The sequence below is a fragment of the Strix aluco genome, chromosome 3 (assembly GCF_031877795.1).
Source record: "Strix aluco isolate bStrAlu1 chromosome 3, bStrAlu1.hap1, whole genome shotgun sequence".
NCBI lineage: Eukaryota > Metazoa > Chordata > Aves > Strigiformes > Strigidae > Strix > Strix aluco.
Genome location: NC_133933.1, coordinates 9,518,391 through 9,539,955, shown reverse-complemented (window position 1 = coordinate 9,539,955; position 21,565 = coordinate 9,518,391). Strand labels below are relative to the sequence as shown.

The window sequence follows — 21,565 nt, the reverse complement described above, 5'->3', positions numbered from 1 at the left end:
ATACCCTGATTTTTTTTTTTTCCAACTTCCCACTTGTTTTTCACTGTCTCAAGCTGTGTTACAACCACTCTACGCATGTTCAGCGGATGATAATGGAACCACAAGTGTTTATCTCAATCCAAAATGGCTTTTCCCCCCCCTCCCCTCAGATTTAACTAGGGTGTTTTAGTTCCTGTTTACCAAGGACGCAAAATCAACAGGAGGTGCATGTTTATCCTTCCACACCTCATCTACAAATTTGGAATTCATTTTTCTTAAGGCGGTTTCATCCAGTTATATTATGAGTCTCTGACTTCCTTGCTTAGGATTTACCTGCCTCTGCCATTACGTCCACTAATATCTTGGAGCAAGAGGAATTTTAGAAAGGAAGAGCCTTGGTCTGAAGATGGGTCTCTGCTGCATTCATGCAAAGGGAGGGCAGTTCTGCACCCAGCACTCCAGCGGGATGTTTTGGCTCCCAGACAAGACAGCAGCAGAAACGTGACGTGACAAGACTGTCCTGCAAGACCTTGTTGTCCGCTAGAAATTAATATTCAGAGAAAACAACGATAGCATTTCCATGTGCTATGGGAAGAAATATGCCTGCATCGCCCAAAAGCAAACCAAATACAAGCTTTGCTAAACAACTCGCACTGTGACGGGAAATCACAAGTTGTCAAGTTGTCTGCAAAAAAACCCAACCAAAACCAAACTGAACCCCCCGTCCCCCCTGGCCGTTCTGAGTCTGATCAAGTGCTATTTCCAGTTTAATTTGCAAGGTGGGGCAAGGGGAAATTCAAAAGGTTATGCCTTGAAGGACCTGCAAGACGCTTCTTCATCCAGGGGTGCCTTTTTATTAATGTTAGCACCATGAGGAGGCAGGTCCCCAACCCATGTTTCTTCCACCGTGGGGACAGCCCTCAAGGAGCAACCCCGCCAATGCTGTAAAGACACTGTGAGTATCAACACAATCCAGCGCATGCCACAGAAACCCGAGGCAGTGCCAGCACGAGCATTGAGTTATGGGTGGCGTAACAGACTCAGCTTCAGTGAATTCAGTGACGGAGTCGGATGATGACAACTCCATCCAAAATAGAAAGCCGAGGTGGAAAGCCAGCTACTCATTCCAATCCGGCACTCTCCCTTGGAGATGCATGGGTGATGCATACCATCAATTTTGACGCAAAAGGGAAAAACTGCATCCTCGTTTCAGTCTGCAGATGTGCTCAGGCTGTAACGAGTCCATGGAGAGCTTGGGAGCTGAGACCCCATCTACCACACGCATGCATGCACGTTTGAGGAAGAATATATTTAAATGCACATATTTAATGCATGTATTTAAAAACTGAGCTGACATTATCTAAAAGTAACAAAAGTTAGTAGTGTAGTGGCTGAAAAGATTGCTCCAAGGCAATGCAAGAGTTGGATGTAGAAAACAGGCACTTCTCCGTTGACGAATGGCCAGTGCTCATGGTGCTAATAAATTAGGTGGAAATCCATGGCCGTCTCGAAACAAGCTCTAGACATGGCAACATCCTTCTTCTAGAAGTCTAGGTAACAGTTGGACAGGAGACCTCCAGATGCACTTACAACCAAATAAGTGAAGTTTAGCTGAAACAATGCTTCGCCAAAACCAACACAAAGACAGTGACCTCTGGAATTTGGGGCTACTTGCAGATGTCCTGAAGGATGCCATCAACCAAGTCATATAAAAGGTACTTTAACCCCTGGCAGTGATTCATCTAGATATTTTTTCTAGCAAAAAGCCTTATTACTGAGGAAGAGTTTCCTATTATTTGCAGGAATATTCAGAAGCGAACAAGTAGATACTAATTTGTTAAAAAGACAGATAAACATGTACAGGAAATACTTCTATGAAGGTCCTGATCCTCTGAAGATTAATAATCTGCAGTACTGGAGACAAAACCATGACACTGAGGAAATAAGGGAACTATAAAAACAGGAAGAAGTGGAAGTTTATTTTTTTATGTTATTTTGAGGGAATATTTGTTTTTCTGAAGCTTAAGATACCGGCAAAAGCCTCCATCTGCAGGTCACACTATTCTCTATACAAAAGCAGCTGCAGAGAGTTTCCTCATCCAGGTCCCCAGAGCTGTCAGTCCGGGGAGGCCATCCTGAACATTACGGATTAGCTGTCTCCCTAGCCAACATTGTTATTTAGTTTTCACCTCATTTAAAGCCATTACAAGTCACTGAAAGGGCTGTCACTGTGTGGACAATGCGCTGTAGGTGATACCAATAAATCAAGTTATTTTGTTGTTGCATTTCCCCTTACAGCCACAGGATGAAGGTGCTCCCTCCAGATTTGTATTTTGGTATAGCTACTGTGATACTCAATACCAAGGTAGTACTTGTTGGAAATGAAGGGTTTTGCCCCAAACAGAAACTGTCAAGAAAAGCTGTTCTGGACTCTCCTGCCTTGGTTTTTGTTCAAATGAAAATAAAACAGCCACCGCTGTGAACTACAGTCCCTCCAAGGATGCAGCGGGGATGTGCTGAGGCCAACCACCACTTTTGCAGCAACTTGGTGGCACAACCATTTTCAGACCATCGTAACTCACCAAAGCTGAACAGACACCAGTACTTTGTCCAGAGGCACTAACCTTTTCTTCTGTCTTGGAAATGTCTCGTGCTAGCACACAGTGGCACCACAAGGAGCCCTTGGACTTGTGTGATGTCTTACACATAAGTTATCCTACTTACATGAGTCAGGCTGAGGCACAACATTGCCCAGGGGTCTTCTGCTATTAAAGGAAGTGGGGAGGGGAGGGGATAGGGACACCACATCAATTTGTCCTCATCTAGGAACTTTTTGAAGCAACTTCTCCATCTCTTTCTTGCAAAAGCCTGCAAGAAATTGAGATCATTGCAACCAATGCTGTGCACATGTACTGAATGCTACCCTAAGAGCTGAATTAAGCTCACACCTGTCTGCAGAATTCGCAGAGCAAAGAAAGCCATCAGTACAGAAATTAAGTTTAACCTAACCCGAAAAAAAACGTTTAAATATTTATGCTTCTAACATGTTCTCATCACTTCTCTCTTTAGTACCATATATAGCTGAATTATTTTTGCCCACTAGAAGCAATCCCTTTGAACTAGGGCATTCATCGCTTAGGAAATATCATTACATTTCCACATTAGTTAGCAGATATTAGTCAACTATGGGGGGAAAATTATCCATGTTAAAAAACCCACCAAGTGCAGTATTATTAACCCAGCTTTCCACTTGGATTTGACCTTACCACAACTACAATGAAAACCTAGATGCTATTTGTATGCTTACTGCATGGAACATTTGTATAAATATACAAATATCTATATATTGTATCAAATATTAAGCATTTGCCATTTGTCTGACACAGAATATATCAAGCCACATGTTTTCTGGTTTTGTACATACCAACTAGGACAGCAACCAACTATAACAACAGTACGGTCAATTAAACTGCAGTAAAATCAGAGAAACAAAGATCTGACTCTGAAACAATTTAAAATTTCAGTTCACACAAATTATTCCTGTCTAGAGAAATGCCGATGCCACTACAGTGGCATAAGAACACATCGACACGTCCCCAGTGATGAGGGATAAGCAAAGGTCTGTGATCAAAAGCCCACCTGAGCCAGCCAGCCTTGCTAGAGGGCATCTGACTGACGCCAATTCGCATTCACTTTTCAAGTGATAACTTACATTAAAATCCTGCCGAATTACTGCAGATCCAAGTACACCAGCTGTTAATCTTTTCTAATTTTTGTTTTTGTCTCCCACGTGTGTTAGCGTACCAGGGTTTTGCGTGACGAAATGTTTTACACCACCTCGCAGCTCCTCATGTTAACTGACGGTATCGGTAATTAAACAACTCGCATCAATTACAAGCAGAAATTGGGATAACAACAGACACAGATGGAGCCCTTGAGCACTGGCTTCTAGGAAATCACCATCAAGAGCACTGTTAAAGTTCACACTCTCTGGCTAATTAAGTATGTGAGGTGGTGGTGAGAAGCTGCACCCGTATATTGCGTTTGCCATGGTTCCCTGTGCTTTGCATCCTGAAATGTCACCCACAAATGTCATTTTAACCCTGAATCGGCACCCAGTTATTCTGGCTTCACTCCTCCTTTGTTCTAGACGAAGGTGGAGGATGAGTTACCAACAAAACCTGGACAATACTTCCACAAATATACGAAACTTTGACTCCTGCCATTAAGGTAGCTCATCAAGTGTGAGCCAGTTAGCAAAATACAACAGTCTATTTTTCTCCCTTCTCTGCTAATACCCAAGAGATGTTTCCAGGAGTCATAGATTGGCTCTTCAAGTCCCTTTCTTCAAAGCATATAAAAATATTATAAAGTAACAAAAAAGTTACAATAAAATGATAGGTGCCTTGTCCAAAGCAGCTTTCCAAACTTTGACAGACCTGGTTACAGAGCATGCAGTGCACAAGGACAGCTGTGAGCCAGCTGATGCTGAAAGCATCAAACATCTCTTCTTCTGGGGCATCTCATGGCTTCTTGACTTTGCACAGCCCTGGCTGCAGGTGGCATTTTTGCCTTATCCATTAAAACAACCAGTGTTTGAGGTCCACAGGTACTTCAGTAAGTCAGTGATGCATGCCAATGACATTAGAAATAAAATAAAAAATAATAATTAAAAAAATCAAGCAGCTTAAAAATTTCCATGACATTTAACAGACTGTGGACTCTCCTGCCAACCAAGGTAGCAACAGGGAGGGTTGAGCTCTGGTGCCAGGGACCCCAGATGCCCATCATGCCTATGATGACCAGCTGTTGCCGGTATGGAGGATGGTATGGGCACTATTCCAAAAATCCTGCTCCTGGATAGTGCTCGGGACTTCCTCGTGACTCTCTGCCAAGCAAGTGGCATTGCGAGCTCAAAGCGACTCCTTGCTTGTTTTCCTGAAACGCTGCTGTGAAATGGGCACGGACGGCTCTTGTGAGCCTGGTGGTACCCACGCTGTTTCCACATAGCAGATTTTATTAACTTTAACCTGCTAACAGCTGGCAATGCAATAACCCACATCCATGGGCTGCTGAAGCTGCTACATCCCATTTAGATTTGTAGGGCTAAAATTGTGCTTTTCCTTTGATACGAAGTAATTTTTGCTCAGTGCCCCGATGCTTGTTCAAGCAGGCTTTCTATCCACCTGGGGCAAGCATGCTCTTCAAGCTTAATTAGGTCATATCATAAGCTAAAGAATTTAATAGTTAATTGAAACATCTCGCCAACCAACGGTGTGCTCTGCATGTCTCTCATGCCTCACGTAGTGGAAGTCCAAGGGTGGGAGAGCAGCTTGGGCTGGGGAGAAGGTTTAAATTTAGCCAAAAGGAAGAACACGTTCAGTACGCTGCCTAGCTAAAGAAATAAAAATAAAATAAAAATCCACTCTGCCACAGTACTGCTCCACGACACGGACAGACTAATTTATGCATGATCCATAACATAGAGGAGCACTAAATGCTAAAAAGCATTCACAAAACTAGAGCTACAGCCACAGACAATGTAAGCCAAGAATGCTGTGCTACGCAACGTGGGGAGAAAGCCCTGAAGCTCCCAAAGCCCTGAAGCTCCCAAAGCCCTGAAGCTCCCATGCATGCCTGCACCAATACGCTGAGGGAGCCCATGACAAACCTCATCCTTGAGCTGTTACAACTGAAGCCATGGCCTCGCAGAGTCTGCTGGCCACGCCTGGGTAGGAGAGTGTATCTTCAAGCCACCTCCCGGTCCCCAAACACATGGGAAATACCTTCTTATACAAACAGGTTTCTCACAAGTTTACATATCCCTGTGTCAGGTCATTGTGTGTTTTTGAACAAAAAAACCACAAAGACCAATCTCAGAGATACTTTTTCCACGTCTGCCTGCACACATTTGATCGAAGGGAAGATGGTAACAGTCTTCTGACCTTTATAAGAAATAAAGGCTATCCTGTAGAGGGAAGTTACCACATACAGAAGCAAATATCTTCCTTAAGCACAAAAGAGATTTGTATATTTAGCATTTTAATTAGATCATGAATGATAAAGCCACATTCCTGCAAAAGGGTTCCTATATTTGAGATGTTCCAAAATAAAATGAAAATGCAGAGACTGGATTTAACCTTTCAGGTATTTCCTTCCCCATATTTAAGGTCTACAGTTTTCAGAAGTAGTGAAATATAAAATACCAAGAACGTGCACAAGTTGTGAACATGCACAATCCTTTCAACTTCTTTTATTCAATTAAGCAAAGAAACTCTTGCACAGCAGCATTCAACGTTCCCTGCAACACACCACCTTCCAATGACCCACATTTTCCCCTCTCTCCAGTCTTAAGTTTTCTCAGGGTTTTAAAAATCTACCTTTGCTGTCAAGGGAGTTTCTGAATCCCCTTTATGAATTATACAGCAAGAGATGCCTGAACCAGGTGCTCAGTCAGGCACATACCTATTGAAGCCATCCAAGGAAAACCCTTCTTGGTCTTCTGCCACCTCACCAACCTAGGGCAAGGGCAGCTCAGGCAATCTATAGGTAGGACCTTCCTGGATATGATATAGTGCATCCTCTAGAAAAGGATTTTAAACTTCCGGATGTTTTTTCTGTCCAGAATGTGAAGCTAAACATCAAATCAGAAAAACACCCCAATGGATTCCTTCCTTTCATTGATGAAGCCTTATCATTCCCAAGTGGCTTGAAATGCATGACATAACAGGAAAATTTACCTATCGATTGAAGAAAACCTTTCTGCATTTTCTGTACTTGTTGCAAGAAGCCTTGAGCACAGCTTTAGGCACCAGACAGTTTTCTCCTAACACAACACCACTTCTGTAAAATGCAGCAAGGTTCCCTTTATCATTTGCTCTGCACCGTGGACTTCCACACTGTGCGTCTTTCCTTGCCAACCACAGCCATCCGTCATGCTTCAGTCACCTCTCCTTGGCTATTTACTTAGGGCTGGGTACGGCCAGGAATTCCTTTGCATAACAAAATGTACAAACGTGCTTTTATACAGTGCATTTCAACGCTGGACAGTGCTCTCAAGGAGTTTCCCTTTTCTGTCCTGAGGAGCTGGTTTTACTCAGAAGTTCAGGGAGCAGCAGAAGTTTCTTGCTGACAAAAGTCACATGCAGAAGTAGAGGAAAGGGACTGAGCATTTATTTCTTCCACCTAAGGAAACGACAGCTTAGAAGAGGGTTGGGTATTAGTTGTTGGGAGCCTTTTTCAATTAAGGAACTTGCAAAACCCAAAACACCCCCCTCTCTTGGGCTATTTTGCAAACAGGGGCTCGGTATGACCTTGTGCTCCCTGCTGCAGCCTTCACGGAAGAAAGTGGAATTGAGTTCTTCCTCTGTAAACATCACGGCCACTCAGCGCCGCCAAGCAAATGCATACAACTGCTGTCGCACCTCTGGAGTCACCTGAAGCTACGCTGGCATCATGCATCTGGGTGACATCGAGCAAGCAAGGCAATGAGGATGAACCTCCGGCACACACACTTAAAATAGTGGTTGGGGTTGTAGCCAAGAGCACATCCTCTGCTACTCTGCCACCCTCCTGTGCATCTGCACTCTGCCAGAATCCAGAAAGACATGATACTAGGCTTAATGGGTAAGAAAAAAAGCCAGGTGCTCTGTACCTGATAAGAAACACACCTCTGAACAATAAGCCAAGGAAGATGCACACCATCTGACACTGGAAGACACTGTCTGCAGACATAAGGAAGATTTACTTCTACTGCTCCAAGAAGAATACAGTCACCACCTTCCCGTGCCCCTTGTAGCAAGGGGTGACCCAACTGGCCATGTTCACATCGTGGCAGTTTATGAAACCACAAACTGGAATGAATCAGGACAAAAAAACATTAGTATTCTTTCTGCTGACCCATCACCAATTAAGTCAACAAATTTCCCTGCCATCACATCCTTCCCTTCTCTCCCCACTGCTCCCATTACACACAGGAATGTTTGCTTCCATAGACACTGCAAAAAAAATCCAGTACTAACAGTACTCAAAAGCAACATTGGTAGCTATTTACCAATAATTTTTTAATGCATCCTAATATCTGGACTGTCACTTTCATAAAAAGACGAGAGGGGATGTGAAGGATCTCTCTTTAATGCTCGTTTCATAGCTGAAGGCCAGCTAACGTTAACCATCTGTAGAGACCACCTCTTCCAGGCACAGGCATGTTCCCTGCAACTGCCAGCAGCAGTTTTCTGCAAGATCCCTGGAAGTCTGGTGGATGAGTCCTTTAAAGCATTAACTGCAACAAACAGCACGTGTTATATACTGTCTCCAATTGTTCCACAGACAGCTGGTCAGAAACAGCAGATCCAGAAACGCCTCGCAAAGCAGCTGGGTTTTTCCATCCTTGCTTACAGGGCAGGGGTTGCTTTAGTGTTGGATGAACGTGGCACCTGGCTGCTTTAAACATCTACACCATGAGTAGAGAGCCAGGGCTCACCACCACTGACCCAAGGTGGATGATCATCTGGAGAAGATCCAACTAGCGATGCTCAGCTTCAGTCCCATCTCTACCATTCATGCCCCAAGCACAGAGATCAGAGCAACTTTTTCCTTCTTAAATCACGTATAGGGAAGTACTACTTGCAGTTGAGATTTTCAGAAGGGTACCAGACTCGTGCAGAACCACCACCTGGTAAATGGTCTTATGAAAAATTATTCCTTCTATTCCTGCAGCAGAGAGGAAGCAGAAGAGGGAAATAGTCTAGAAACATTTAACTGTTTTTTCTTGATACAAAGTATGCACAAAAAGTATGCACTTTACTGAAATCTCAAAATTTAAGTGCTGGAACAAAGGATACATTTTCTTCTGTATCACCTTACCCCAAATCAACACACAAACCTTAGATACATTTGTAATCTAAAGAGAACTGATTTGCAAAAACAACTAGTGATTTTATTGCTTAAATCACTGCAGAACTTGGAGCGCATTTTGTCCAACAGAGGCAAAACCAGAGCAGCAAGTGGTCTCCAGCTCACTGCTACTGCCCTTCACTTGTTTCTTTAAGTCAGTGCTGATAAAGCAAATTAAGCTTCCGACTCTCAACTCCTATAATCGCATGAGTTACAAGGCACCAACTCCAGAAGTTTATATTTTTTCTTTTTAAAACATGAATGGGAAAGTGTACACAAACACCCTTCTTTCCCCATCCCTTCCTTCCCATAAGGAGGAGTGTTTGTTTTTTTATTCGACCTTATGAAAGGCTGGGGAAGCTATTCCACCAATACTCTGATAAAGGTAGCCCACACTTCCTTAGAGATATAGTAAAGGGAAGAAGGTAAAAAAAAAAAACCCTCCCAAACACCCTCACCAGCAACAAAACTGTTAGAAATATTTTTTAATTACTTTTGTACGGAACAGCGAATTATATCAACAAATTAACCATTTACAATTCACCTAGAGCTTTCCTGAACAAGAAAATACAAAGGTGCATGGGTGCAGAGGCACTAAGCACTGCAAAATTTCAGTGCTCCATAGACAAACCCTTACCATCCAAGATAAAAATGCCTCAGATGGGGCTTTTTGTTTTTCAATTTGTAGGTCTCTGCTGCTCGCTTTGGGGAACAGTCTTTTTTGTCGCTTATGGGAGTTTGGGGTGGGGGCTATTCTGCACGCCCTGGAAATTCATTTCAAGGATCTTGTTTGAAGTCATGCATGCAGAACCAAACCAAACAAGTGGTTGGTGGCAGACTCTGTTAAGCCAAAATTTTTTTTTCATTCATAGGCTGGATTTCAAAGGGCTCCTTAACCACTCACTTAGGGGACGATCGGCAGGGCTGAGGTCAACAGGCACACCAACTGCTCCACAGCCAAGAACTGGGAGACCCCAGCTAGATCTGGGCCTCTGGGTACACAAGCATTTCTGGGACCTAATAATAAAACTGGGAGAGAAACATGAAGATTTTTAATGTGCAAACAAAGGAGAGAAGCTGGGTAAAAACACCACTGTACCGCAAGCACACATATTTTAACACCGTCCAGCCCAGTGTCATCATGCAGGACAGCCATGGCAATCCCAGGATCAATAAATTCTTTTGGAATTCAATCCAAGGCATCAAAATAAGCCTATTTCTGCCTCCTCCTTATCTGCTGTCCGTTGATCATTGCTACAGATACCACATACATATAAGTACAACTTTTAGGTGGGTGAAGACACACACACACACACGCAGTCTCCCCTCCCCAATCAGGTTGAGCAGATAAAACCACCCACCCTCCTTCTGCCTCTGCCCATCCACACATCTCTGCGTTTGGAAGGATTTTAACCAAAAATGGTCACTTATCCAGATGAACTGACCTGGGAAGGTTTATGACTTCTTGGTAATGGCGAGGGAGATGCCGACTTTTTAATAACTGATAAAAGCACAGGCAGACCTGATGAACAGCTCAAAAAAACCCAGTTGATATTTATCATATAACTTGTTTTAGGAACTACTGTAAAAAGGCACATTGCTGAGCTGATAAGATCTTCCAAACCAGTAGAGTTTATGTATACATAGGCATAGGGGGAAATGATTTATTTGGGCTTTAAGGTTCTTCCTGTAGGATGTAGTGTTTATAAAGGGTATTTCTAGAACTTCCTGACTGCATTTGTGAGACCGTGCTCTCCGTTTGCCTCCAGATCCTCTCCACACCAGCCTGCCTGCCTGCAGTATTTATACCCAGTGCCTTAGAAGTACAGAGGCTAAAGATGCTTCACAAGAAGTCCTGTGGTTCAGCAGTCACTGAGATCCCAGTCACTAAGGTGGACAAGATACAGGAAAATTACAGTTCTTCTTGATTTTTTTTTTTTTTTATAGAAAAATCTGCAAGTTATCCTTATCTATATAACACATAATGCTGTTTAGGTTTTCAACTGCATCTTTAAAATGCATTTAGTCCCCTTTCTCCCCCTCTCCTATCACTCCCTTCATTTACTTTTTTTAACCAAGCTAGCTAACTCTACATTTCACTTCCTTTGGACAACAAGCAGAAGCTGATCTCTAGCATTGCTTAATAACTTTCCAGCCGTTCAACATTTGGACTTTCATGAAGTATTACAATACCAAAATGCTAAATACTTGCAGAGAAAACAGGAAATTTTTCTCTGAAGCAGCTCTAGTGGTTTAATTGTACTGTAGCCTTTTATTCTCGTTTTATAAACACAGAAAACAAACTCTGCACTAAGTTTTTCCTCTAGTTCAACTAAACATCAGATCCCTTTTTAAAAGACAAGGTCATTCAAGCAACGCAAGTATCGGAATTACTATTTTACAAAACTCTATACCATTTCCTAACCTTCCTATCTTCACAGCCACAAAACTACATACATCCAGTAACAACATGTAAAGCAATGACGGGCTGCAACCAGCTTAACACCTCCCATGCCAAGTTTCAGTCAAGGATGAATTATGTTGGCAGTGCTATAAATCTCCAGCGATAAAGTTTTTGCTGTAATTTCACCAGTATTTAAAAAAAAGCGCAAGCATGCTCCGCTGAAGTATCAGTGGCTTTAAATACATGGAGTGTAACAAGGTCTGAAATACAGGGATTTACGCTGCGGTCTAACGGGGTGGCTGTACCCTGGCTCTCCATCCCCACTGAGGCAGTGTAGGTTTTAATAAAGTTAAAAACTAGAAACTAAAAAAACACCCCAAAACCAGCGCTAAGGAATCGGGCACCTGAGGTTTTAGGAAATGTAATCAAATAAGGCGGCTGCAGTGTCAAAATCGTGGAGAAGACGGCAGAAGGCAGGTCTAGTCCCCGCTTTCACCAACGTGCTCTCCCATGCAGCTCTTCAACGGCCAACCTGGCAGCAGAGGAGGGCGAATTTCTCAGCTTGCTGGCATTGTGAGGACCCGCTGCACTGGGCATCTAAGGCAAAATTAGGCATTCATCTCTCCATCGTGCTGCTGTCCTCACACCCCCACCCATGCAGTGTGGACGAACGATGGAGAGATGCAAAGGTCCAAGCATTATGGGAATTGTGCTACTGAACAAAAACTAAGTTAAACAGCTGAAAAAACTCCAAGCATGCTTTGAATTAGCCCGGGGGATACTCTATGTAATTTTTAAGAACAGCACTGTCTGTAAGTAACCTGTAAGACCCAGAAGCCCTGCAGCAGCAGCTGAGTCTACTCGTCAGCTCTGCTGATGCCTTCCAGCAGCTCTTCATGGCATCCCTTTGACTTCTGGAAAACAAAAAAAAGTAGCTCTCCCGTATTAACACCTGGATATGTTTTCTATTCTCAGCCCTCAGAGATTTTATAAAGACCCTATGAATAACCAACCGTCCCAGTGGTACCCTCCTGGCACCCCAGCCCAGAGGCAGGCTGATGGGCCACAGGGGAGGAAGGATGCGTGTGACGAGCTGCCCGGGCTGCCACTCGCTACCAGGGCAAGAACCCAGCTATTCACCCCCCAACACCTCATTTTGTCCCAACTCAAGGCAAAGCACACACTTCCCTATATGCTGCAACTTGAAGCATTAGTAACCTTATATCAGCTTGGGGGCATACCTTTCCACTCTTAAAAACCACGTAAACAGCCAGCTTGCTTTCCAAGCCGTTAAAAACCCAGGCGGGAGTGTTTGGACATGTCAGCAGAAGAAATGCAGCAAGTGGAGGTGAGCCGAGCTCTTGGCTTGCATCAAGTGGAAGCGCGTGACAGAGGGGGGTGAGCACAACGTGTACCTTTTTGGGCAGCATCTCCCCTCACTGCAGGGACCTACTCAAGGTCTACAGGTGAGCAGTCATTTCAGCTGCAGAAAAAAAAGTAGGTGCTACTCATATTTAAAGGGATGAACCCCCACCTGGAAATAGATATACACAAGGCTATGGGAGAGCCTTCCTTCACCTCATGTTCCCTCCCTGAAAAATTCTTTCTACCACCAGTATGTAAATTAATAAATAATAAAAAGCATAAATGGTCTAGAGACCCAAAAAGAAAAAAAATTACACAGATGTGCTTTAGCTCAGATGCTAATTGCTACTAGTGTGGCATCAACTAATCCTAAGCATGGACTTAATTCCTATAAAACCACATCATTTAAGAAATGTTGTCTTTCTGCAGGCAAGGGGAGGACGAGGAAGGAGCTGGTAGGCAAGACCGTGGTGCTGCAACAGGCTCCGGTGTTTAAGGAAGAAGCTCCGTGATTTCCCACAGCGTTTTGAAACTCTGACTGCTGTGCAAACACCTTCAGTGTATTTCAGCTAATGCAAAGGAAACTAATCTTGTTCCTAACGACTCACTGAACAGGCAAGCAATGCTAAACATTTTAATGTACAGGGCAGGGAGGGAAGCTGCTCAGTCTTCAGACCCACTTTTAACTAGCAAGAAAAGCAGCAATGTGACTATCCAAACAGGACGTATGTATAATGCAATTAAAAAAATAATCTAAGCACTTCCAGACGTCCTCGGGACTTGAGTGCACGTGCAGAACATGCTCCTGTCCTTGCACGGCAGCACAGGTCCTTACAAGCAGAGAGACGTGTTTCCCATACACTAGATCAAAAGACACTATCAGGTTTTACAACACATCTCCCAGCACCATTGGTGCGAGTCTCACAAAGAGCAACAGCAGAGGTGTAATAGCAACCAACTCAACTTTCCTATTAAAAAAAAAAAGGGGGGGGAAGTGGTTGCTCTCAAAAAGAGACACACACTTTTGTTCCTAATGTTACTTTTGAAAGGCCATTTAATACACATGCAAACAAAAAAGAGTCCATTTAACTGTTTAGGTAGTTCACTAAATATGCTATTTTTGGTTTACATTTTGCCTGGTTTCTGTAGCTCCTCAGCCAGAAAGCACTAGCTAGCAAGGAACAGGCTCCACCACCACCTTAGTCTTCAGGATATGAAATGCTTTTCTCCTTGACAGGCACCACTGCCAAAGTCCAAGGACTTTGTGAAGGTGGGCAACTCTGCAGTCTCACTTCTGAAAACACCACAGACAGGGAAATCAAGTTATTTTGTTAGAAAGCCCTGTAACTCCTCCTCCCCATGCCTGCCAGTAAGAAGTTTCCTTCCTAGACGGAATAGCCATAAGCTATCAGGCTCAGCTGATAGACTCGAGATCTCTCCTCTGATTACGGCACACGTAGGAGTTGAGAACAAAGGGGAGGAAAAAAAACCACCAAAAAACCCAAAACATAGTCCTTGAAGTGTGAGTTGCAAGCGAAGAAAGTCAAAGAAAGTTATTCAAAGAGCCTAAGAACAAGCAATCCAGAGACAAAAATAATGATTTGGTTTAAATCTCACTTAGACCTACTGCAACAGGTAGAACCTGACGGCTATTGGCAGAAAGGTCTTTAACAGCCTTGAAAGCACACTTTGTAATGCTGCTTTTGATAAAACACAGCTTACTTTTAAGGTGAAACATCTACTTCTACTGCATGAAGTGGACAGCGTTTCGCTCCAATGGCTACATCAGGTGCACATTCCAGGAGACCACCTTCCCCTGATGCTAGGGAGAAAATATTGCCAGCAAGGTTTGGTTTGCAGCAATGGCAGAAGTCCTGCTTCCAGACAAGAGCGACACGTGAAGGAATAGAAATAAAACAAGCAAGAGGGAAAAAAAAAAAACCACCCAAGAGTGCAGGAGAAAGGAAATGAAAGAGCGCAAAACAAGAAGCGAAACAGAGAAAGCGGGCAGGAAAGTGCAGAAACCCAGCGGAAGGAGGGAACAGCCCCTCGTCGGCTCCGCGCGGAGAGCTGCTCCCAAGCCTCAGCCGGAGGCAAGGCTACGCCTCCCGTGCCAAAGAGCCGGCCAGCGGGCGTCAGGGCAAGCCCTGGGTGCAATGGGTATGGGGCAGGGGAGGGAGGAACCACTGGTGAGTTTGCTAGAGGAGAGACAGCAGCGAGAAAGAGCAAAGACACCCTCCTGGGCTGAAAGGAGATGACCTTCCCCTGCCCACCTAACATTTGCTCAACATCAAGCTGGAGTAGGAAAAGAGGTGAGGAGCATCACTACGATATTTGCAGGTGCCAACACCGATGGTCACACTGATATTACTAAACCCCACAAAATGACTGTACCAGCAGGCAGAAGCGCAGTACTTGGGCATCGCTTTGCTATTCTTGCTGCATTAGCAGGGCTCACTCCCTCGCCCCGGTGCTGTTTCTGCACCCCGGCACTCTCGACTCACCCAGCGGAGGGGACCGGCAGATGGCCAGCCTGGCCACGCGAGAAAGCAAAGCGTGAGAAACTACGTGGGCAAACGCAACCTTTGCTACAAAAAGCTGATGCAAAACCAAAGGTGAGGGTTAGGCGCCAAGGGAAGGCATCAAGAGGGCGGCCAGCATAGCCCAGCTGCGTTTCTCTGCAGCTTCAGAGGGTCAGGTTTTCAGTACTAAGCAAGCACCAGAAAAATAAATCATTAAAGGAAATCTGACAAGGAAAGGGGGTGGACATGGGTAGGGAAAAGGGAAGGAAGCAAAAGAAAATTCACAAAATCTTGGCAAAAACCCAATAGGTAAGAAAAGAAACAAAACAAAAAAAAAAAAGGGGAATTAGAAACCATCAGCTGAGTTTACCCACAGCCAAGGTGGGAAGAAAGGGTCAGAGCAAGCAAGGTGCTGGGAGATGCTGCACTGCTCTGCTTGCTGGCAGGCTTGGAGAAGACCTCTCTTACCAGTGCCAGGATTTATGCGACAACAGCTTCTCACTTGTTTTTCCTAGGCCACAGAAATGGGGACTGCTGCAGCTCGCATCTGCCGTCAGTCAGCTCCACAGTCTACCTGTGCCTTTTTTTGTCAACTGACCTTTTTTATTTCTTTCTAAATTTCTGCATTGCTTCAGAAGTTTAAGTCCTCCAAAAATCAAATGCTCTGCTTTGCAAACAGAGCGATATTTTCAAAATGATCAAAAATGCAGTCTCCAGAGCTGTACTTTTAATTTTACTGATCTCTGCGCCCTCTCTACTCCTGGACATTTCTTGTGAGATGACCTACTGTTAAAAAAGGGGAAAGGAAAAAAAAAGGGAAAATAAAACAAAACACATTTTTCAGTGACTTTGTTGTAGGGAGCAGTTCCTACGGGCAAAGCTGGTGCAAGATGTGCACCTTTGCCACTGAGCCACAAGATCTTGACTTCTGCAGAAACAGGGTGCTGCCATTCAACGGGCTGGATCAATACGCAAAGTCGCTTGTGTTGGGATGTGGCCGATTGCCTGCACCCTCTCGGTAACTCAAACTTTCTGAGCACGTCTCTCCCAGGTTTAATACCTCTGGAGGATCATTTATTCTTATTCTGCTGGAGGGAAGGAAATTGAATTTATCGATTCCTCAAGCATGCCAGAGTGCGTAAGAAAGCAAAAGGAGGGATTGAAACCTATAGTTAAGCTGTCTCTCGGTCCTCAGCTCCTATTTTCCAGCCTGGTCCAGAAGAAGGACAATTACCATCATCTCCCTGTGGTTTGGTGGCCGACAGGAAACAATTTTGTGGTTTAAATCTAGCTACCAGTGAACCGAGTCCACGTTAAGAGCGAGCCTTGCTGCACAACGTACTTTTGTTTGCAGCCTCAGGATTTAATTAAATGGGCAGATAAAGCCTACCTTTTAACCCACGCTCGAGGGTGCGCCCCAGTGAGATAAAAAACAGGCTGCAAAAACAGGCCAAAGATGATCCCATTGCTAGTGCAGCATTTGCACCACCGCCAAACCACCGCTGCTGCTTCCCGCTGAGGGGAGCCTCGCTGAAGAATCTCACTTTCTGGCCCAAAAGTGGGCTGTTTAGGTTTTTCCTCTTCCATATAGGATTGGGGTTATCCAAGGACTGCCCACAGCCATAGCATGGACTAACATGCTGAGAAATTCAAGTCCAGCTCCTTCCCACTTGTGGCAGCCCTCTTCACGCAGGTCTCCCTTCCACTTGTCCGACCAAACGCCCTCTCCATACGTCTTCCACCTACAGCTCCTTTCCAAGGCATTTCCAAGGCAGAAGTTGAAAGGGTAAATCCCTTTTTTTTTTCCCCCTTCTTCATCCAACAGAGCTATTATTCCCTTATAAACAGCAGCTTCTCCCAGTAACTGAACAAAGCAGCTACTTACATGTCATATTTTAAAGAGGCATGTTTTCAGGCCAAGAAATAAACAGTTACATTTTGGCAATCCTTCATTTCCTGTCCTATTTGCAAGCAATAATGTCATGACACACAGCATGTCCCATGCCCTCCTCCCTGGCTTAAGCTTGCAGCAAAAAAATTTAGCGGAATGAGCTGCTTATAACACCTACAGAAAAATCACCAGTATTGGGCAAAAGTGAGGTGAAAATTAAGAAAAAAAAAAAAAAGAAAAAAGTTATTTTTTCAGTGTAAAGGGCAAACTGCAATATTGATAAACGTGATATTCAGAGCAAGCATTGCCGGTGCCTGCTCAGTGATGGAGGGAAGCAGGATTTTGGGACCAGCGAAAGGACAAACAACTGTAAATCCAGTTTAACTTTCTTTCCCTGGACTGGGAAAAATGCATCACCCTGAAGCACGGCTGTGATCTCTCGCCACATTTCACTGTCCCGTGTGACACTGCAGCAACACTGCCTGAGACGTATCCCACTTAACCCAGCTCATTAAAAACCTCCGGGGGACCAGTCCCACTTGCAAACACTTGGCACGCTCGCTCCGGGCTCGCTGGAATAAACCAAGGGCGCGTCCGCTGAGCGATGGGGACACCCCGGGGACGCAGCCGCTGCCTGGCCCGGGCAGGGCATCGCGGCTCCATCCCAAGCAGCGAAAGGCTGCGGACCAACACTTCCTCGTTCTCTGACCTTTTCCATTTAATTACTTCCTGTGACTTTCTTGGAACCGTGCATCGGGACGAAGAGGCGGCAGCCTCCCGGCATAACTGAATCGCTTTACGAATCCTCCTACTTGCAAGCAGAAAGAGGCCAACAGCCCACCCGGGAGCTGTCGGCTGCGGAGAGGGTCACGGCGGGCGGTGGGCAGCTGCCCCTCTCCCGGGTGCAGGCAGCGCTGCCCGAAACTCTCCCACCACTTACGCTCAGTGCCGCAGCTTCGTGCCTCTGATTTATTATTATCGGGCATCCCCGTTTTCCCCCCCGCCTTGTCAAGGAGAAGCACAGCGGTGATGGGGGGTGCAAGGAGGGAAGCAGAAATAAAGGCTGAGATGCAGAAAGAGGCGCTCGCTTTGCAATGACAAATTGACCTCTAAGTATCGATCTGAAATGGTGCAGTCAGGAAGGGACCAATGACTTTCCAGCATCCTAAGCCCTATTTTTTCCCCTCCTTGGTTTTATAAATTGTTTCAAAACTCTAAATCTTACCAAGCTGTTCTCAAGGAATTAAAAAAAAAAAGGAGCCAAAATGGTGGGAAAACCCCTCGTAATTTACTTGAAGATGGTTGTTTTAAAATGCATCCTGACAGTGGTCCTTTTTTTTTTTTTCTGAAAACTGGCTGTTAACATTTGCTCACAGTGCACTCAGTGAAATGAGAATAGCTATGCAAATTAAAGCCAGATATCTAGGGCAAATAGCATGCTATACTACCATTGTTCTGACAGCTTCAGAAAACTTATCAGGAGAGCCTGTCCTTATTCCTTTTAACATCATATATATTGGGGGGAGGGGGGGGGGAAATCAAATCACTTCACCCATCACTGAAATGAAAAACAATCCATGAGTCACCGGCTTTAGCGACGCTATCAATCAATGCAAGGCTGGAAGCAAAGAGCTTACAGAGGAAACCACGGCTTACTTAAAACACCTCACTGTGCCCTGCAAGGCGAAGGCCTGGACTAAGCTGCAACAAGCCCAACTGCAGCCTCCCAAACAGCTGCTCAGGACGTGCACGGGGGTGAGGACCACAGTGCATCGTTTACCCTGAAAGCCAACAACACATCCAGCCACCAAGAAAACAGCTAACGCTGGCCTGGGAAGTGGGTTGGGTACCAGCTCCCCATGGCCACCAGCACTTTCCATCTCCCAGGAATCAAAGCACAACGTTACTGGGTTGACTGGTGACCCCCAGGAGAGGCAGAGTGACCCAAGAGCCTCCCTCCCCCGGCACAGGTAGGGCGCACACGAAACCCATTAACCAAAGCCTCCCTCAGCATGGCAGCGTGGCGGCACGTGGAAGAAGAATTTACTCCAAAACAAACTGCAGCCTACAATTAAGGGGAAAAAAAAAAAAAACCAACCATCGGAGCCAAGCACTCGCTGTTTTACACCGACACTCACCTCCGCACTGAGCCCTTCAGGAAAACGTGTTGGGAGCAACGTCTTCCCGCAAGAGGAAGGTTGGCGAGCACCAGCTTTCGTCCACTGAACCGGGCTAGATTTGCTCCTGAACTCCCAGACCCAGAGACAGGGTCCCACCTCTCCTCCTCTTGTCCAATTTGAGAAATTAAACCATAAAAACCAAACCAAGAACTGGTGGGGTTTTATTGGGAATGGGTTGCCCACATTTTTCCAGCCTGTTAGATCATGGCAATCCATGAGAGAGAAACTCAACTTTGGTGTTTTTTTTTTTTTTTTTTTGGAAGAACCATACCAACTTCAAAATAACCACAATTTCAGAAGCTACATATAAACATGTATTTATAGTCTCTTCATTAAGAAGTGCCAAAATAACAATTCCTCTTAACACACACGTTGCAGGCAGAAGCCATTTCCTTTGCCACTCACATTTCTCCAGTAAATGGCCTTAAAATAAGTTTGACGCTACAAAGCTATAAGTGCAGCACATGCCGCCAATTATGATTTTTTCGGACTCCAAAACCGAGCTGAGAACTTGCACAATTTTGACGCTGCTTTATAAGCCCTGAGAGAAGTCATTTTAAAGCACGGTACATCCTATGGCGCTTGGCACGAAACCAGTCCTGCACGCAAGTGAGTCATTTTTCTCGACTGTCAAAATCCAGAAAGAGATAGCCAGGAACAACGTTTAGGCCAGCACGGCTTGTAAAAGTCTTTCCTGTAAATTCGCTGTAATATCTTTTAAGTTTTATTTTGGAGAAGAAAAATTTTTAAAAGGGAAAAGAGCACGGTCAGGCATTTTGGAAGCCTCGGTGCGGCCCCTCGGGGGGTTTATTGGGGAGGGGGGCGGGAGGTTGCGGGAGGGTTCCCGCGCGGGGGTGCCTTTGCGGAGGGCTGGGGGGGGTGCGGGGGGGTGCAGGGGGCCCCCGCGGGTGCGGTGGGGGTGGGGGGGTGGCGGTGAATGGGGAGGCCGCCGGTGACCGGGTTTATGAATGCGGCGTCATGTGACGGCGGCGGCGGCCGCCCTCCTATTCACAAAACGGCGGCGGCCGGGGCGGGGATCCGCGACGTCGTGTGTGTCCCCCCCCCACCACTTCCAGATTCCCCCCCCCCACCCGCCCCTCCAACCCCGGGGGTGCGGGGCGGGGAAAGGGGATCGCACCGCCGCGCCGCCCCCCCCTCCCCTCCCCCGCTTCCGCCGCAGGCCGCCCCCGCCGGGCGCCCCGACGCCCGCCCCCCCCCCCCCCCCCCCCCCCCCCCCTCCACCCCGCAGCCGGGGCGGGAAGAGGTGGCGGCGAGGGGTGTCCAGGGGTGCGCCCCCTTCCCTCCCCCCCCTCCCCGCACCCCGGCGTCCCCGCGCCTCCCGGGGGTTTTTATGAATGAAAAGGCGGTATGCAAATGAGCGCGGCCCGGGGGGGAGCGCGAAATGGCGGATGCGCGGGCGGGCAGCGCGCACACGTACGCGCGTGTCCGCGTCCCTCTGTCCGCCCGCGGTCTGTGCGTGCGGGGTGGGGGGGTGTGGGGGGGTGTGGGGGGGTGGGATCCGCACCGGCTCCCGCCGGGGCAACAAAGGGCGGCCCCCGCCCGCCCGCCCGCCCGCCGCCCCCGCTCACTCGTCAGGGTAGGCTTCCTCGGTCATCTTCTCCCCGTCTAGGCTCATCCCTCGCCGCGGGCGGCCGGGCTGCGCCTCCGCATCTTCCTGCGCTTCACATGGCGGGGAGGCCGCGCCGCGGCGGGCCGGGGCTGGCGGCCGCGCCGGGCCCGACGGCGCGGGAGCGCGGGCGGCGGCGGGGGGGGGGGGGGGGAAGGGGAAGGGGAGGGGGGCTACGGCCGCGCTCGTCGCCGGGCGGCGGCGGCCGGGGGCGGAGGAGGAGGAGGAGGAGGAGGAGGAGAGGCAGCGGTCAGCGCGCCGCGGGGGCGCGGCGGGGCGCGGCGGCGGCGGCGGCGGCGCGGGGTCCGGGCCCGGGGGAGCGGCGCAGCGCCCGGGGGCAGGCGGCGGCGCCGGGCCAGCCCCATGGCCGCGCTCACGCCATGGCGGGGGCGCCGCGGGTGGCGGCGGAGCAGGGAGGGAGGGAGACGGGGGGAGGGGGGGGGGGGGGGGGGGGACGGGGGCGGGGAGGGGGGAGCCCCGGCAGGAAGCGGCGGCGCTGCCGAGCGGCCGCGGCCGCCGGGAGCGGGCAGGGCAGCGCCGGACCCGGGAGGGAGCCGCGGCGGCGGTGGCGAGGAAGGAGGAGACGCGGCTGCCAGTGGCGCCTCCCCCGCGGCGGCGCGGCCCGCCCCGGCCCGGCCCACCGAGCCCCCCGCGGCGCAGCGCCCGGGGTGCGGCCGCCGCCGCGCTCGCCTCCGCCCGCCG

The 21,565-nt window shown here is 47.4% G+C and overlaps 1 protein-coding gene across 1 annotated transcript in view; it reads right to left on the bottom strand.

Moving 5' to 3' along the window:
• The window catches only part of SPRED2 (sprouty related EVH1 domain containing 2), a 66,187-nt gene extending 45,249 nt beyond the window's left edge, over positions 1–20,938 (bottom strand). Inside the window, exon 1 of the mRNA XM_074817280.1 lies at positions 20,826–20,938. Within this exon, the coding sequence (XP_074673381.1) occupies positions 20,826–20,872 (47 nt within the window). The 5' untranslated portion in view covers positions 20,873–20,938. The remainder of the gene's footprint in view (positions 1–20,825) is intronic.
• Between the last annotated feature and the right edge of the window lie 627 nt (positions 20,939–21,565).